Here is a 16437-nt window from a genome sequence, read left to right as displayed (position 1 = left end):
GGGCTGGAGATGTTTCCCAGCTCCGGCTCAGAGCTCAGCCACCCCAGCTGATTAGCTGCTGCAGCGCAGCAGTTCCGTGCGATGGGGTGGAGATAGACTTTACCCGTACAGTACTGAGGTGTTAACGTTTTCCCCTGAATTTTAAATAAACTGCTTCATATGCAGGCTTGGTTGTGACTCACACCCTTAGGCTGATGGCAGCAGCAGCGTGTTTAACTTGCACTAAAATGGGGACAAAACTCAGCTTAAGACTTAAGTCACGTGCTAAAGATGCAAAAGAATAAGGATGGGGGAGAAAAGCAGCCGGGTGAAGTGCCCCGACCCAGCGAGTCCCGTCCGTCCAGCGTGGCTGTGGTGAGCGGGCTGGGAGGTCGGAGAGCCTGCTTCCAGCTCCGGACCGGCAGCGTTCTCTGCACACACACACGTTATGGACAGTATATTATGGCCCATCAGAACTAGAAACAGGTGCTTTCTGACATTAGAAAGTCAGAAAATTGCCCTCTTCACGGCATAAGGGTCTTGCCTCTGTGCTCTGTGAAATGTTTAGCGTGCCTTTAAAATGGAAGAGAGTGGAAATGGTATTGTGGATGATCTTTGATTCCACATTGACTTGGACTATGGAAAACTGTACTGCTGATTTAAAAAAAAAAGGGGGAAAAAAAAGGAGCAAGCTGGATTAAACATGCTGGTTAAAGCTGTTCTTGTAAAACCGTGTGGCCACTTTAGGGTCCAGCGGGGTGGGGACATGCAGAGCGGTAATGGGAAATCTGTTTTGGGAGGACTGAGGGGAGAGGGAGAAAGGAGAAAATGAAACACAAACCCAGAAAGCTAATGCCAAAGGAATGGGTGACTTGGTTTCAAATCCTTCCACTTTTATTTAACTTAGTGAAAATAGGTTGTGACAGTGAATGGGTCATACAGAAACTGCTTGGAAATAGAGGGGGACATGAAAATACCTTTGGATTCGGTCAGTGGAGACCTCTACCTATGTAGGCGGGCAGTGAGATACGGTGATGTGATACGAATGGAGCACGTAGGTCCCATGTTGAGCCGCTGCTTCTCCTTGCTCGTTAGTGGTTTCTGGTGGGGCGGGAGAAGGAAGGCTGGGGAAGCCCTTGAAGGTCACTGCGCTCCTGAGCTGTTCAGGGTAATCTGACTTGCAGAGCAACACGCACACCAAGCCCGTTAGCCATTAGAAGAACATGAAAGAATTGCTGTGCCGTTTATATTGATATTCTCAAAAACATGGCGAGTAAAAAGCTTTTGGAACCGCTGGGGAGTTCATTTCAAGTATTGTAGATATGCAGCCTGCTCTTTCCTTCCAAAAATAATACAAGGGAAGGGAGGACCGGAGCGTACGACTGACGTGCTTTGGTGAACGGCCTCTCCGGCAGCATGGAGCAGCCCGGTGGGGAGGGAGGCTGCGCCGGGGCACGGGGCAGAAGAGCCTGTCTCGGGCTTACGGCTGCGGCGTGTATCTGTGCTCCCAGGGTCGGGCTGCTCCGTCCCGAGGCTGTGTCTGCAGGGAGCTGAACGCTCCTGCAGGAGCAGGTTTGTACAGGAACGGCGTCCAAACTGGGCTCTGACTAATTTGGTTGAACCCCGGTGCTGGCAGGGCGTGCGTGCGTGCAGGCGCTTCGTGCTGATGCCAGGCAGGGTTTTAAAACGTGGCTACGTTAGCTACCTTGAAAAACATCTCGGCTTATTACTGTGAGGTCCCTTGTAAAACAATGCTCACACAACAGTCTTTTTAAAGTGAAAATTGAGCTGCTGCAGCAACCAGCGCATCCTGAAATCCCTGACAACTGCCTTGTAAAGTTACCTTAAAGCCTATCTGTCTTGACAGTGCCTCTTAATGCCTTACTAATAACGCTTTAAGATTTGCTGGAGCTCTGCCACAGCCCTGCTGTAGGTTCGTAGTGGTCTACCAGGCTCTCCTCCAAGCTGAGATCCCCTCAGTTTTCCACGATGAAGCTAAATCCCCCCAAACTGGGCACCTCGGAGGGTATTTTCCAAGTGCCCTGTTGCAGGGAGGCAGCCAGAGCAGGCAGGGGGGAAATCCTCAGCTCCTGGCGAAGGAGCTGTGCATGGTGCAGCGTTCAGGAACACTTTCTGTTGTGGCAGAGCCGTGGGTTCGTTGTCATCTATAGCCATTTTGTCATGGGTGACAGAGGAGCTGAGAATTAGGGTAATTGCATGAATTCCACAAGCAAAAATTCCAGCTCCATAAACACATTTTGTGACGACGTGGGGTTTGTGCCTGTTGGTATGGGGAAAGGGCTGTATAATCCAGACGTACAGCGCTGGATTAAATTACTGTGTGCTGCAGGGTATTAAATCTCAGCGTTTGCTCTCCTGTGCGTGGGGGGTGGGGGATTACTGGTACAGACCAGCATCGCTGCTAAGCTGAGGGATGTTTTTAATCTAAAGTAAATTAGCAACCAGAATGCTCAGTGCATACCTGGGCTTTCGTCATCGCCAGAGAAGGTTTCGTGTACAATCCTGACAGCTCTGCCGAAGGGGCGGGTGCCTTCAGGGCGTCTGTGGGGGGAAGAGAGACGTCAAAGCAAAAGCAAATGGAAGTGAAGAGTTTTGCTGGTGAAATATTTCAATGGTCAGTTTTACTTGGAAAACGTTTGGGAGAATGTGTAGGTTCAGCCAAGCAAATGAAGAATCCTTGGGCTAAACAGGGAACAAAATGCAGCATAAGGCTGGATTTTATATTTAAAAAGTACTGACGTGCTGCATGCTCTAGCGAACAGGCAAGTGCCAGGCTCTCCTCTCCGGCCAGTCTTTCCTCCCACTCCCCTGGGGTTAACTTGTGCCGTGTTAATAATTACTAGAATGTACTTTCAGGCAGGTTATTTGTTTTCCCTCCTCATGATGTGCAAGAGCGGATAATGAAATTAATTTGCACACTTTGTGAGTTTGCAAAGCTGGCTTCAGCCACGTTGCCGCGATACTGCGCGGGTGCCGGTGGCTCCCGGGGCCGGTGTTTGCACAGCCGGGGCAGCGGGCTGCTATCGTGGGTAAACAGAGCTGGGAGGGGAGGCGGGATGTGCCCAGCCATGAGAAATGCTCTCTCCCAAGCCAGCACGGAGCGTGCAGGCTGTAAAACCCCTTTCCGATGCAGAGCGTTTAATTCTGCTGATGCCAATCAGTTAAGCAGGTAAACAGCCAAACGAAGCCCTGAAATTCCAGTGTTGCTCCTGCAGGTTGTGGAGCTCACGATGCCACCGCTCGGGCAGCCGAGGAGCCCGCTGGTGAATTCAGATGTCATATTATACCCTTGTCTTTAACGAGTCCCGTATCCTCCAGCTCGAGGTTTGTGGTACCTCGGTGTTTTCTGGGAGCACTGGGCAGTGGTCCGCAGAGCTGGCCGGGCTCTGCAGGGCTGTTTTCGGTTAGGAGCTTGCTGGTAAGGCTGCGTGGTCCGCGGGAAGCTCTGGGGAGGTGGCAGGGCTTCACCATGCAGAGGGTGGGAACTGCAGCGCTTGGTGTTTTCCAACTCCCTTGCCGTTGTGCTTGGCTGGGGGGTAAAAGCAGTTCGCAGGCGTAGACCTGGTTGAGCCATTTTCTGCGCCCTAATTCACTGCACAGGTACGTGTGGTAAAGGACCGAGCCAAGAGCACGAAGCACCAAGACTGTCAAAGCCCGACGCTCCCGTCCTGCTCGCGAGGCCTCCCGGGGCCGAGCCCTCCGCTGGTGTCCCGGCGGGCATCCGCCTCCCGGCGCGGGTGGGAGCGGGCTCGGCGTGGCTGCGTGCCGGGCTGGGTGCCGCCGTGCAGCCCGGGGTTCTATCCCGGCTTGTGAGAAGGTTTAGTCCTCAGATATGGAGACAGAAGCTGGTAGTGCTCACCTCTCGAGGCTGTGGTTCGCAGGTGTGTGGTGCTTGATGCAGTGTTACCGGGAGGACCGAAAAGGTCTCCTTTGCCTGCTGCGATCCTGATGAAAGCACATGCGCGGTCTGCCCGGTGCCAGCCACGTCAGCCTGGCGCAGACCTGGGGGACCAGGTATAAATAGTAGCACTCCGGTTGTACCATTCCTGCCTGTATCCTAATGACTTACACTCCAAAACTTGGCGCTCCGGGTTCCTTAACGTCTTATTTTGATCTATCTGCAGACTGGCTTTGGGCTGCTCTTCCGGCAGAGGCTACCTTTCACTTGTGGCTTCTCTTTTTTCCCCGCTGGGGTCAATAAGCCTGACTTTGATCCCTCCCTTCTCCAAATTTTGCTACCGAGTGTCGTGTTGTCAGGTCGGGCTCCTCGGCCTGGGGGAGGCAGGCGAATCCAGCACGCAGCTGGGAGACAGACCTTCCTTTTTTAAGGAAGACAGGGAGGAGGCAGAGAATCTGGTTTTTTTTCCCCCAACTTGCCACACGTGTTTTGTCTGAATGTTGCCTTTTTGAAGATGCTCGGGCTCCTGGGCGAGCCGCGGTGGGGATGTGCCGTGGGACAGGGACATCTGCAGAGCCTCCTGCTTCCCGACACGGCACGTGTCTGGTCAGCTGCTGAAACGCAGCTCCAGATATTCTTAACTTGGCTCGGTTTTCAGCGAGTGTGTAAGCAGTAGCTTTATAACAAATTGTCTTACAAGAGGCCTCGTGTACGTGTAACTTAATTAGGCCCAAAGTCAGAAGGGGTTCTCGGGTTTTTTTGAAGGGTGGGGGCCCACATCCTCACGGAAATGATCTGTTAAAGCAGGCCCATTTTTACAGCTTTCCATCACTCCCGTTCTGATGATATGTTCAACAATAGCTTTGTAGAGAAGATTGAATTTCCCCCATACAAGAATATATTCGTTTTGGTAAATGCATTCCTATGTCTTTATATACAATAGATCACCTTCAAAAGCACTGTAATTTGAGAGATGGAGATGGAGGAAGAAGAGAGGAGGGTTGCAGATCTGTGGAGAATTAACCTTGATTTGATTCTTGGCAAACCAGCAGCAGGACTGTGTTGTGCCCAAACCTCTCCTGCCGTCCCCTGGAAGAGGATGACCACTTTGCTCTTAGGTGTTTATGGCCGGGGTCCTTGGCGGTGTGCTGAGCCAGGCGTGAGCCTCCTGGCATCGGCGCGGCCGCGGGCAGGGACCCCGCCGGCACCTGCAGCAGCGAGGCACCGCTTGCTGGACCAGGGACGGGAAAACCCAATGGGGAATTTGGCTTCTGAAACGAGACGAGCAGAAGCGATGAAGGTAACGGGCAAGGTGCTTCTCCCCGTACGCCTGCCAGCCTGCGGCGGAGGGCATGTGGTTTGCTTGGAGAAACTCACGCTTCATTTTTTTCCGCGTTGGCTGCAGCACGCAGAGCCCCACAGAAGCCACAGCAAGCTTTTTTCCTGTCGTACAGCTTGTTAAATAGCAGCGTGGCGGTGGTCTGTCGTCAGCAGACGCGCAGCTACAGACGGAGTTCTGCTTCCAGCTCGGGCTGAAATAATCTGGGAAATCCACTGTTCTTATCAGCGTGTTGGGGCTCGGGGGCCACGGCGTCTTTTTAAGTAGTACGAAAAGTGTGGTGACAGTTTTGCCGGGAGGGGGAGCGGCGGTGGCGGGGAGGAAGCATTAGCAGTTCAAAACTGTGCGTGGAGCCAGCTCCGAGCGCAGCACCGTGTGTGTGGCTGCCCTGCAGCCCAGAAATCTGCGCAGCAGACCTTCCGCAGCGCTCGTCCCCCTTCCCTCCCCGCCTGCGCCGCCGCACAGACCTTTGAAACCGGCAGAAGCCTTTCCCCCTCCGTAGCCGGTTGTTGCGCGGCGCTGGCTGCGTGCCGTGCTTGCTCCGTGATGCGTGGTGTTTTTGTGAGAAAGGCTTCCCTGTCCGAGTGCTGCCCTGGCAGAAAACTGAAACTTTACGTGGCCTAGACATTCCCCCCGCCCCGAGTTCCTTTCGTGCTTACAGACTTCCCAGTTTAATGTGAGCTATGAATCAATCTTTTCCATATCTTGAGGGAGAATATCACATGAGTTTGGTGTTTCGCTGGGAGTACAGTGGGTTTGCAGCTCTGATGCATTGCCCTACGCTGGGTTTTGGTGGTGGCGGTGGATTTGGCTGCTGCACCTCGTGGTGGACCGGGACGCCTGCACATGCTGAAGGTGGGAGATCTGTCTGCTTACGGCCCTGGGTTTGTTACTGGAGAAGGAAACTCCTTCAGAGCAGAAACTAGCTTAGATGCCGTGGATATTCTCAGGATGTGGATCTGCCGCCATGGTGTTTTGGGGTTTAGGAGGCCGGTTTTCCAAAGCCCAGTGTCAGAAGTCCATGCGTGAAGCCTGTGCCATGTCCTGGCAGTCATTGGAGAGGGCTCCAGGTCCCCCGCTCCACCTCTCTGCTCAAAGGCAGGTTCTTGCCAAGACTAGGTCAGGGGGTATTATCCTTCCTGTGTGTTTCCGACATTGGGGGGTGAATAAAACTTTGAGCAGTGTGTTATTAGAAGGTTTGGAAGGCTAATGTGGCACTTCTAACGTGAGTCCTGTATAACTGAAGTCTTCTGGTTAGTTCGGAAAATCAGAGCATCCAAGCTTTCGCCGTCTTCCGTTCTCTGCTGGAATGATGCTTAATGGTTCTGGTCTCTTCTAGTGGTGTGGATTTTTTTTTAATGTCCATCTCTATTCAGTTCTTGCCCTGTCATTTAAAAGCTGCCAGTAGTATGGCAAACAAATACCAGTTTTGCTGCAAAGTGGTTTGTGTATAGGTAAAACATTGGTCTTGAACCCACTGGCCTCAGTTGAAAAGGAGAAAGAGGCAGATGGCCAAAATACAACGGCTGGGTTCGCAGACCCCAAATAAGAGTAAATCAGTGAAGTTCTGTGTTTGCTTTTTCCCCAAAGCCTGATGCCTTCAGGGCCCCTGCCTGGAAAGCGGTGATGTGTGAGATTTGTTCTGTCGCCTAGTACTTGCTCCTAAATTCACCACAATATTCCTGAGGTTCCCACGCTTGGAGGAAGCTTTGCGTGTTTGCAGTGGGCACGAGGCTGCTGAGACGGGGAGAGGGAAACCGGGAAGAATTGTGCAAGAACGGGGAGGAAGGGAAGTGTTTTGCTGAGATTACCATGGTCTTTCATGCTCACAGCTGGGAGAAGATGTTACTCGGCTGTTGCGACATCGTGGACTGAACACGAGTTTAAACGTGGACATCCCGAAGCATTTGTTCAAATCCGCCAAGGCTCGAGCAGGCTTTTCGTTAGGGTGTAGCTGGCGTCCGCGCAGCCCATGCTGCGTGAGGCTGGTCGTAGCAGACCTCCGATGTATTTTTGCAAAGTATTTTTTGTTTCTTTCTTTCTCATGTAATTAACGTGCTTGGTCATCATCTCCTCTGGGGTTTAAGGGCTTGTTTAAGTCATGTAGGTTTCTTTGTAGTAAAAGCTTGTCTGTGTCTTAGACTTTTACATAATGAAGCATGTAACGCAGAGAATTGGACAGGACTGGAGCAAAAGTCTCGTTTGGGGTTTTACTGCAGTGCGTATGTACGTTATATATGTGTGCGTGTGTTTGTCCATGCATGTGTGTGCATGTACATATGTATATGCAAAGACACACACTAGGAATATGTAGTATTTATTTAATTAAAGCAGCCCAAACTCACAGGACTGGGTCTCAGTTCGCTGGTAAAATCTGCCTGCTGCCCCCGGCCCAGCTGCGTTACGTCAGCGCAGATTCCGCGTTCCCGGAGGCGAACAAGGCACAAAGTTATTGGTGATTTAGCCACGTAACGGAGGCGCCTGTGCTAATTTAGACGGCTGAAAATAAAGCACAAACACATTCTGCTTTCTGTTACCTTCCTGAGCCTTCCCTTTCTGCAGCTAAGCAGCAGATGGGGCTTGCAGGGGCCGACACCAGCTTTCTGTAGGAACGGTGTTCGCCCCGCAGCCTCCCCTTGGGACAAGTCCCTCGTGCCAGGAATGGGAAGATGGAAAGTGCGCAGGTGGGGAGCGCGGAGGAGCCTCAGCCCGGCCCAGCGGAGCGGAGCGTGCCAGCAGACCCTGCCAGCCTCTCGCGCCGGGGTCGCCGGGCTGCCGCCGGGTCGTGGGGTAGGTGACGCAGCTCACTGCCAGGGCACCGTCAGTCGCTGCTGCTTCATCTGTTGCCTTTTCGTTCACTGCGATTTAGTCGGCATCAAATCAAGGACAGTGATGGTCAGGAATCGTCTGTGCTAACATGTTTCTCCGTCTTGAAAATCGGGCCCAGCTCGTTTTTGGGGCTTGGCTGATGCTCATGAAGCCCTTGAGCTGCACTTCAGCAGAGCAAACCGCAGCGAGCCACAGCCGTAGCTCCCTGCCGGGCACGGGGGGGCCAGAGCCCGGCTCCCCAGACTGTCCTGGGAACGGAGCGGATTGCGCAGATTTGTGGTGTTTAAATTTTGCCAGGATAAAGCAGCCCCGGGGAATCCCCGTCTTTCCCCGCTGGTGGGACCTTCAGGACAGGCTCTCAGCACGTTGTGTGAACCGTGTGTGCCGTGGAGGCTCGCCCCGCCTGCGTCGCGGTGAGCTGCGGGTAGAGGCTTTGCACTTCTCATACCTCTCGGCACACGCGTTTCTTTCCTGTTTTCTGTGTGCAGGATAGTTTGGGCTGCATTTTTTCCTCTTAAATGCATGTGGCATGCAATACACTGTGCAGTCTGCTTAAAGTTAGCATTGCGATCACTCTGTAGGTGCACAGTCTTGCTTTGTTTAAGTCCTTGGGATGTACTTAATTAAGGAAATATTTTTCCTCCCATATGCAGCAGCAGTGGGAATATCCGAGTGGAGTTCATCGCTGTTTTAAGGAGGTTGATGTGCAAGAAGTCTGGTAGATGATGGTGTTGGCAGACGTGATTACAGCTCTTCCCTGCTTGAAGCCCGATGGGTTTCTGTGCGAAGCAGAGAGGAGGTGGGCGAAGCGCGGAGTCCTCCCTCTCTGGCAGGTTTTGGTCTGAGCCGGTGATCCGGAGCCATCCCGCAATCGCACCGAGAGGACAACGGTGTCGTAATCGGCTCTTCCACTCTGACTAATGTTGGTGCGGCAGGGCCGTACGCTGCTCCAGCCTTCCTGTAACACGCCGGCCGCTCCAAAGGTTTCCTCATCACAGCTGATGCTGCTCCCAGACCGCAGCTCGGAGAATCGACTGAAACAACAGTTTTGTAACCTTGGCCAGAAACCAGATAATCAGCGGCATCCAGAAATGTAGCAATATCAAGAGGCAGCTGCATATAGATAATTGAGGGAAGGGTTTGTGGGAAAAACTGCTCCCGAAGAAACCACACAGGCAGAGTGGTTGCTCGTGGTTTCAGGGTACTGTCAGGGCTCGCTTTTATTTTGGACTTCGTGTATCCCGAGAACGGTCCCAGCTGGAGTGTTCTGAATCACAGGGTAGTTGGGCAGAAATTTCCAAATACAATCTTGTTAAATCGTAACACTTAGTGTAATAGAAAAACTTAGGAGTTGTCATAATTTGAGACCATTGCCCAGTCTTCAGATGCCGGGTGAGGAAATGACACTCGCAGGTTACGTGTGTAGGGGGTTGTGGTTTGAATTCAACCCGTTAGCAGGGATGGTTTCGTGTAGCGAGTCATCGCTGGAGAACTGTTGAGAGGTTGGACTTTCACGGTGCCCGCGAGGTCTTGAGCATCATCTTGACCGTGGTCCTTGAAGACGTGGGTGCACGTCCACATGCACAAACCGCTCGGCAGGCTGAGCTGCTCCGCTGTGTTATTTTCTGCGGGTCCTAACAAACGCCGGGAAGGGGCATCTGTTTCACAAATGATTGAGATACTAATAGCTGCCTTAATTTGTGTTACTAAGTCTAGTTGGCCGGCGTGTATTTGAGAAAGCAAGCAAGCCTTGCCTGAGCCCCATGCAAATACATCCAGATGTGAGTACTTCCAGGCATATCAGGAGGTCAGGAAGCACTGTGGGTTAAGGCGAAATAAATATTTGTGAAAGGCGGAAGAAAGGGCTGTTATTGTGGGGACCAGGTACTGATTTTGAGAACAGGAGAGGAGAAGCCATGCGATGAGGTGAAGAAAGATGTTTCATCTATAAGAACTCCTGATGAAGAGCGATGTGCGCCTTGACAAGCCAGGAACAAAAAGAGAGCACGTTCCCCAGGGTAAAGAAAGAAGATGTTGGGTTGAAGGTGAGGGCACGGCGGAGCTGTGAAACTGGGGTGACCCCAGATGTGGCAGCAGGCAAGCGTGCTTTCCAGCCGGCTGCGTTCAGAGCAGGGAAATGCGGAGATCACTCCATTTTCCCTGTTTTGGTAATGGCTGTAAGAATGAGCACCTCATGCTGCAGGATCTTATTAATAGCTAATCTTTGTGATTGCCCATTGTAAGGCTGCTGAATGAAACGCACCTGTGTTTGCACTGCTGGCTTGCAGGCCTCCTGCTGCTCCTGGGCTTATGTACCCATGGTGGAAGAAGATGGACTTTACTCTTCCGGAGCCGAGCTGGAGTGTAAAGAACAATTGTTCTTTGTTCCCCAAAGTGCACGTCCCGCCGGCGCGCACAAGCAGTTCTAGGTACTAATCATGAGTGCGTAGGCCTAACGGGTAAAGGAAAAGCTGGTGAGGAGCAGGTCTGTGGTGCTGGGAGCACGTCGGCAAAACAGCGCCGAGCAGGATGCTCACGGGCAGTGCTGGGTTGAAGGTGTGACGGTGGCGTTTTTGAACGAGCAGCCTGTTGGTGACATACACCGTGATGTTCGTGCGGGCTCAGCAGGTCCGCCGTGCTGCACAGCTGCAGGTGGCCCTTGCTGGGGTGACAAAGGTCTCGGGGAGGTATCAGCAGGGTGATGGAGAAGGGCACAGTTCAGCATGGTGAAGGAGCTCAACTTTTGTTTTTCTCCCCACACTTTCCAGTGCTGGGGGGGGGCTGTGTGTCAAATTTTGGATGTGACCTGTGTGATTTGTTATTTTAAGGCGATTTTCAAAGATTTGAAGGCACCTGTTTTTCTGGGACAGAGTCCTCAAAAGGAGCCTGAGGTTTTAAAATTTTCATGTTTCAATGGGGCTTGTTCATATTCCAACCTTTTCAGACCAAACAAATGTGTTGGATTTGTGCAAATAACGTCTGCGCCTCTAATTTCCATCCTTGCATTTGAGTTTTTTGTAATGGGTAAGAGCCTCCAGCCAGCTTTCTTCTTATTGTCTGGCATTTAAAGAAGTCTGCACAATCTTTTTTCCTCCAAGCTGGCAGGGGATGGGCAGGCTCCAATGCACAGATCTTGGGTATGAGCTAATTTGTTGTGGCTTCAGATAGAGATGGCAGGAGCCTGGCTGGTCTGCGCGCAGCAGGGCGGGAGAGGCTGCGCAAAGGCCCGTGCGGGCGCTGCGGCGGGCAGGGTCGGGGGGACGGGACGGGATGGGCAGCCTGTCGTGCGGGCAGAGCCAGGGAGAGCTGTCGCTCCACCTTGGATATACATCTGGAAGCATTTGAGGACTTCGGTGGTGTTTGCATTTTCTCTTGTCGCAGATACGGATGCTGCTCGCTGTGCCCGCGAAGGCAGGAGGGGTAGGGATAAGGGGTTTAAATGTATAGCGGATCCATTGGGTTGGTTAACGAGGAAGCGCCTCTCCTGTCAGGCACGGTGTTGGCGTCGGCTGGCTGGGGCTGAGAGCAGGCGCCGGCCGTGTACATCTGTGCCCGTCCCGATTTGCCCGTTGCCTTCGCTGGGAGCCTGGTCCTGGCTAACGGGTGCGACTGGTCCCGCAGGGCCAAGCATGAGCCAGCAGCGCACTCCTCCTCCTCCTCCTCCTCCTCCTCCTCCTGCAGTCGGAGGGACAGATGAACCCCCCCTTCCCTTCCCGTCCCTTTTGGGACCATTGCCTTTGAGGTCCTCCACAGAAATGTTTGGTCTCAGTGTGTGGCTTTGGCTTGGTGTGCCCTGGGCGAAATGAAAAAAAAAAAAAAAAATTTTTTTTTGCCTGGTTCCTCGCCCCAGCGAGGGGGGAGGGGAGGATCGTGTGTGTGCGTGCACGGGCAAGGCAGGCTCTGCAGAGCCCTGCCGTTCCCAGCCCGCCTCGATAGGCACGGCTCCAGCCCCGCTCCTGGTCGTGCTCCCGACAGTCCTGTTTCTCCAGCCTCCGGAGAGTGCTCGGGGGTGCCGTGGGGCCCCGACCCTCCCGTCTGGCAGCCCCTGCCGCGCAGGGTGACCGGACTGGGTGTCGTGTCCACTTTTCCAGCTCTCTCCCTGCAGGCAAAGTCCTGCGTGCGATGCTCCGGCGGCTGGAACCACCGCGGCCTTCCCTGCCGGCACCTGGGGCCGCTGGCTGGAGCCGGCCGTCCCGAACCGGCGGGAGCTGCCATGTCCGGGCTGGCCGAGTCCCAGGGCAGACTCCCCCTCTCCGTAGCCGCTTTCCCAGGGGAGAGGCGCGGGAGCCGCGCCGTGCCGGCCGCGGGGGGGTCCTGCCGGCCCGGCGAGGGGCTGGCGTGCGCGGGGAAGGCGTCGTGCGCAGCCGGGGCTGGCTGCCGGCCAGAGGTAAACAGCTCCTTTGTTTTCCCGGAGAAGTGCGAGGGATTATATTCTGTTGAGCTCACTCCGTCTCCCACTTCTTATTGTGCGGCAGACATGTAATCATCTAGTTCAAGGAGCTTAGTTAATTGTTTACAAAATAGGAAGGGTGATGCTTGTCTCCTGGTAGGGAGGTGAGGTTGAGAGGGTGTCGTGGAAAGGGGGTGGCTTGTCCGACTCCCAGATTAGGAGGGATTGAAGCCAAATTGTAATTCTGCAGGCCCTAGACGTGCGACTTTGAAATGCTCCGCCGTCGCTCCCACGAGCTGGGGATGGATAGCTCTTCCAAACCGGGAATTTGTACCTCCCTTCTGACTCTTATTAAACGTGCTTAAAAATGAAACGAAGACTGCGAGCGTTGTTGGTAATTGTTGTGCAAATGTAATACTCCCTCCAAGCTGTTAAACAGGCCAGTGCTCTGTTTACATGGAGAGGCAGCCAGCTTTCCAAGTGTAATGAGTCAGCTAGATGAACAGAAGGGGTGCAGAATTAATCTGGCATCCGTCTGGCCTTTTCTCAGTTAAACAGGTTTTCGAAGCTCCACGTGAATAGGTACCTACCCCGCTTACAAACAGCCGCAAAGACGTCGGGAGTGGGCAGAATTTTTTCGAGAATAAATTGACAGCGTGCAGGCCATGGAACAGTTTTAGCGAGGCACTGGAAACGACGTGTTTTTAATTTTTGGCTGTTCACGGTCGGGAGCAAAGCGTGCCCTGGTCCCAGCCGTGCGGTCCCTGCGCTCATGACCGGCATAAGTGAAGCTGCTTGTTTTTAATATCCTTTGCAAAGTCCAAATGAATTTCCATTGCCCGGCACGTCATCTGAATTTCCACTTCTTAGATTTGCAGTGAATATTGAAGTGAATCTGTTCAGGTGGCCGACTCTGTCCTCCGCACTGACCCAGTGCTCCTGCGGGCTCCTGCCTCCTCCCAGGCACTTGCTCATTTCTCCTTTATCTGCAGCTTAACGAGCACCGGTAGGTGAAACCGAGGGGAAAAAATTCTTAAACTTTACAAACTGGTTAATGATAGCTGGCAGAGGGAGGTTCTTGAGGCTGTAAATGGCTGAAGCTAATTCTAGAGGAAGCAATTGCAGCGCCTGGGACCCCGTTGATGCGCAACACGGAGGGGGCACCTCGGGCTGCGGAGCGATGCCTTCGGCGGAGCATCACCAGCGCCAGGAGAGCCGCGCTGCTGTGAAACGTGACATCTTGTTAGCCCGTGAACCCCTGGCTGGGTGTGCGGGAGCACTGAGGCCAGGGCTGCTGGCTCTTGGCTTCAGGCTTTGCGAGCTCCAGCCTCTCTCTGCCGGCGCCGAGCGCGCCCGAGGACGGCTGAGCTGCCTTTTTAAGGTGCTGTTTTCAGTCAGCCCTTGCGGTGCTTGAACTTTGGCACTTGTGCTGGGCTGCAGGTCCTTCAAATGATGAAGAGCAGAAATTTGGAGACGCAGATTTCTGCAGTCGTTCCCTCGCTCTAACGGAAGAATTTCTTTTTTCCATTTTCTCTTTATGGGCATGCTGGGTTGGTATACCGAATTTTCTTCACTTTCCCCCATTTTTGCTTCCTAGCTGCAGCGATGAGGAGGGCTGATCAGCCTGCTCATGACTTTTCCAGTTCGGATCCTTTCCTGCTCTCGCATCCAGAAGGAAAGGGCTGGGAGCTCCTGGCTGGGGGTCACAAAACTCAGCACGGCAGCTTGTCCCCGTGTCAAGCAGGGGGACACGAAGAGGCCTCAGTCCCCGAAGCCTCCGTTCCTGAACACGGGTGACTGTCCTCCCGTAGCCCAGATGAAGGAGTTAGGGCAGAGGATTAGCCGCCGTGGAAAGCGCAGGCTTCTGCTGAAAATGCCAGCGCCGGGATGTCCTAGCACTGTCTGTGCCTGGTGCTTTGGTCTGGGAATTTGTGCTGCTGCAGGGCTGGGATGGGGCCTCTGAATCACTTTTTTTTTAAAAAAAAACCACAAACCAACCCAAAGGGCCCCTAAAGCCTCTGAAGCGTAAATGAAACATGTAAATTACGAAGGGATTTCCAGGGAACTTCTAAAATACAAGGCTGATGAAGGCACCACGCTAGTGCTCTCCAGCCTTTAGCCCCCTGTCCTGCCCCGGCCGCCGCAGGAGCGGGGACCCAGCGCCCGGCGAGGTGGTGCTGGGCTCTCCTGGTGCTGCCCGGGACACGGTTCAAGGTCCACGCTGCTTCATCCCCCAGCCCCGAGCGGGCGGGCGAGTTTGGCTCCTCTCCTCTCCTCTGTTTTCTTTCTCTCTCCCCGCCCACAGAATTCCCATCCTGTGATGGAGCGCTGCATGACTTTGTTCCTGGACAATTTCCTGCAATTGTAGCTCTGCAGAAACCCAGCCGCTATTATAAGAAGTTAATGGGTGCAATGTGTAGTGTTGTCAGGTGGCAATTAGCTGGGGAAAGAGTTTTCAAATGGTGCCTGTTTATGCCGTTTCAGCGTAAGTACAACGAGACCTTTGCTGTAGGGATTGATGTGGGTCACTTCTCGGAGATATACTGTTGCACGGATGCTTTTTAGCCTCTGGTCTCGGGAGAGGAGATATTTTTGTTCATCTAAAAAGGCCTTGCCTGCCTTGGCTTCAGCCGGTATTTCTGATCTCTGTTGCAGCTCATGCTTTGCTGTATTTCAGATGTCAGTTGTCTTTTCAGCCTTGTAACCAGGCAACACATGGCAGGAGCAGGGAGCGCTTTGTTATTCTCCAAATTGTCTTACCTAGGCCAAGGCGCGGTGGCAGCGCCGGTGCCGGGGTGAGGAGCCCGTGGCGAACCGCTCCGGGAATGCTGTGCCCTCTTGGTGGTTTCTGGTGTTGTCTCACAATGGCGACGTGCTCAAAAAGTGCATTTTATAAGTAGGTTTTGTAATTTAATGATGTGCGTGTGGGTCCTGCGAGTGTCTGGCAATTCAGCGTGACAAAGGGGGGAGCAGGGCTGTCCCTGCCCCAGACACGTACCCGGAGGGTCCATCCCCATGTCCCTGCACTCTGGACGGAGCTGTAGCTGCAAGAAGCTTTATGTAGGCTTGGAGTGATGCTGTAGATGAAGGACAGGAGGGATATTGCTCTCTGTTTGGGCATGATCCATTTTAGGCTCTCCCTTGTGCATGAAACAAGTCGTGTTTGCAGCTGCAGGTCGCAGCTTGCTTCCCGTGCGGAAGGTGGCAGGAGCCAGCAGCGGTTTTGCTGGCTCTGGTCTGCGGTGCGTGGCATTTGGAGGTGCTCTGCCATCCTGGTGCTGCCGTTGAAGAGTTCGGTGGGGGTTTACCCCCGTGGGAAGTGTCTTGCCTTTTTTCCCCCAGTGGAAAGATCCTTTTGAGATGTCTAACTTCTCCTTTCCTCTCTCTAAACAGACGGTTGATGATGAGGCGATGGCAGCATAAATGAAGATCAAGTAAGGAAGGCAGAACGATGCCCAAGGGTGGGTGTTCTAAAACACCACAGCCAGAAGATTTCTCTCTCAGCAACGACATGGTGGAGAAACAAACGGGGAAAAAGGTAGCGTGTTTGGTTCACTTTCCTTCCTTTAAGGATGCTGCCCCTTATGCCTGTTGTCTTCAAGCCACGGCAGTATTTCACGTGGCAGGAGGTTGCCGTGGGCTGTTATCACCGGAATCAAGTCTGTGTATTGCACTCTGGCAGCTGATGGGGTCCGCTTTATTCCTCGGTGGCTGCAGTACTTCCCGGGAAGTGCTGCGGCCGCATAGAGCCGACTCGTCCGAGCAATGGGGTGGATGCTTTGGAAGATTCCCTTCTGCAAGTACTGTGCATTTTTAAGGCTTTCTGCAGTAAGCTGTGGAAGGACCAAGTAATGCAGTGATCTCGCAAGTGCGTGCTGTGCGAGGGAGGAGTTTCTCCTCCTCCTCCTCCTCCTCTGGCTGTAAATGCCGTGTCTGTGTCAGACTCGGCTGGTCTTGCTTCACCCAGAAGTCTGGGCTCTG

General features: G+C 53.4%; 2 protein-coding genes across 22 annotated transcripts in view; one reads left to right on the top strand and one right to left on the bottom strand.

The window, feature by feature from the left end:
- The window catches only part of LOC142087402 (protein CBFA2T3), a 305429-nt gene that overhangs the window by 102938 nt on the left and 186054 nt on the right, over positions 1-16437 (top strand). For 18 of the 21 annotated variants that reach the window (XR_012675443.1, XM_075161626.1, XM_075161627.1 and 15 more), the window contains one exon: positions 15850-15994. The exons of 2 other annotated variants lie outside the window; for them this stretch is intronic. Coding sequence is in view for 15 of the 19 variants with exons in the window: in XM_075161626.1 (XP_075017727.1) it covers positions 15908-15994 (87 nt within the window). In the remaining 4 variants the exon portion in view is untranslated. Of the gene's footprint in view, positions 1-15849; positions 15995-16437 lie in introns of those variants that run through there. One more of the 21 variants, XM_075161621.1, reaches the window with a different exon arrangement.
- The window catches only part of LOC142087404 (large ribosomal subunit protein eL13), a 192603-nt gene that overhangs the window by 151670 nt on the left and 24496 nt on the right, over positions 1-16437 (bottom strand). The window lies entirely within an intron of this gene.

This window comes from Calonectris borealis, chromosome 12 (genome assembly GCF_964195595.1).
Source record: "Calonectris borealis chromosome 12, bCalBor7.hap1.2, whole genome shotgun sequence".
Taxonomy (NCBI): Eukaryota; Metazoa; Chordata; class Aves; order Procellariiformes; family Procellariidae; genus Calonectris; species Calonectris borealis.
Note: the sequence above shows the minus strand (reverse complement) of the source record. Positions and strands in the feature narration are given on the sequence as shown.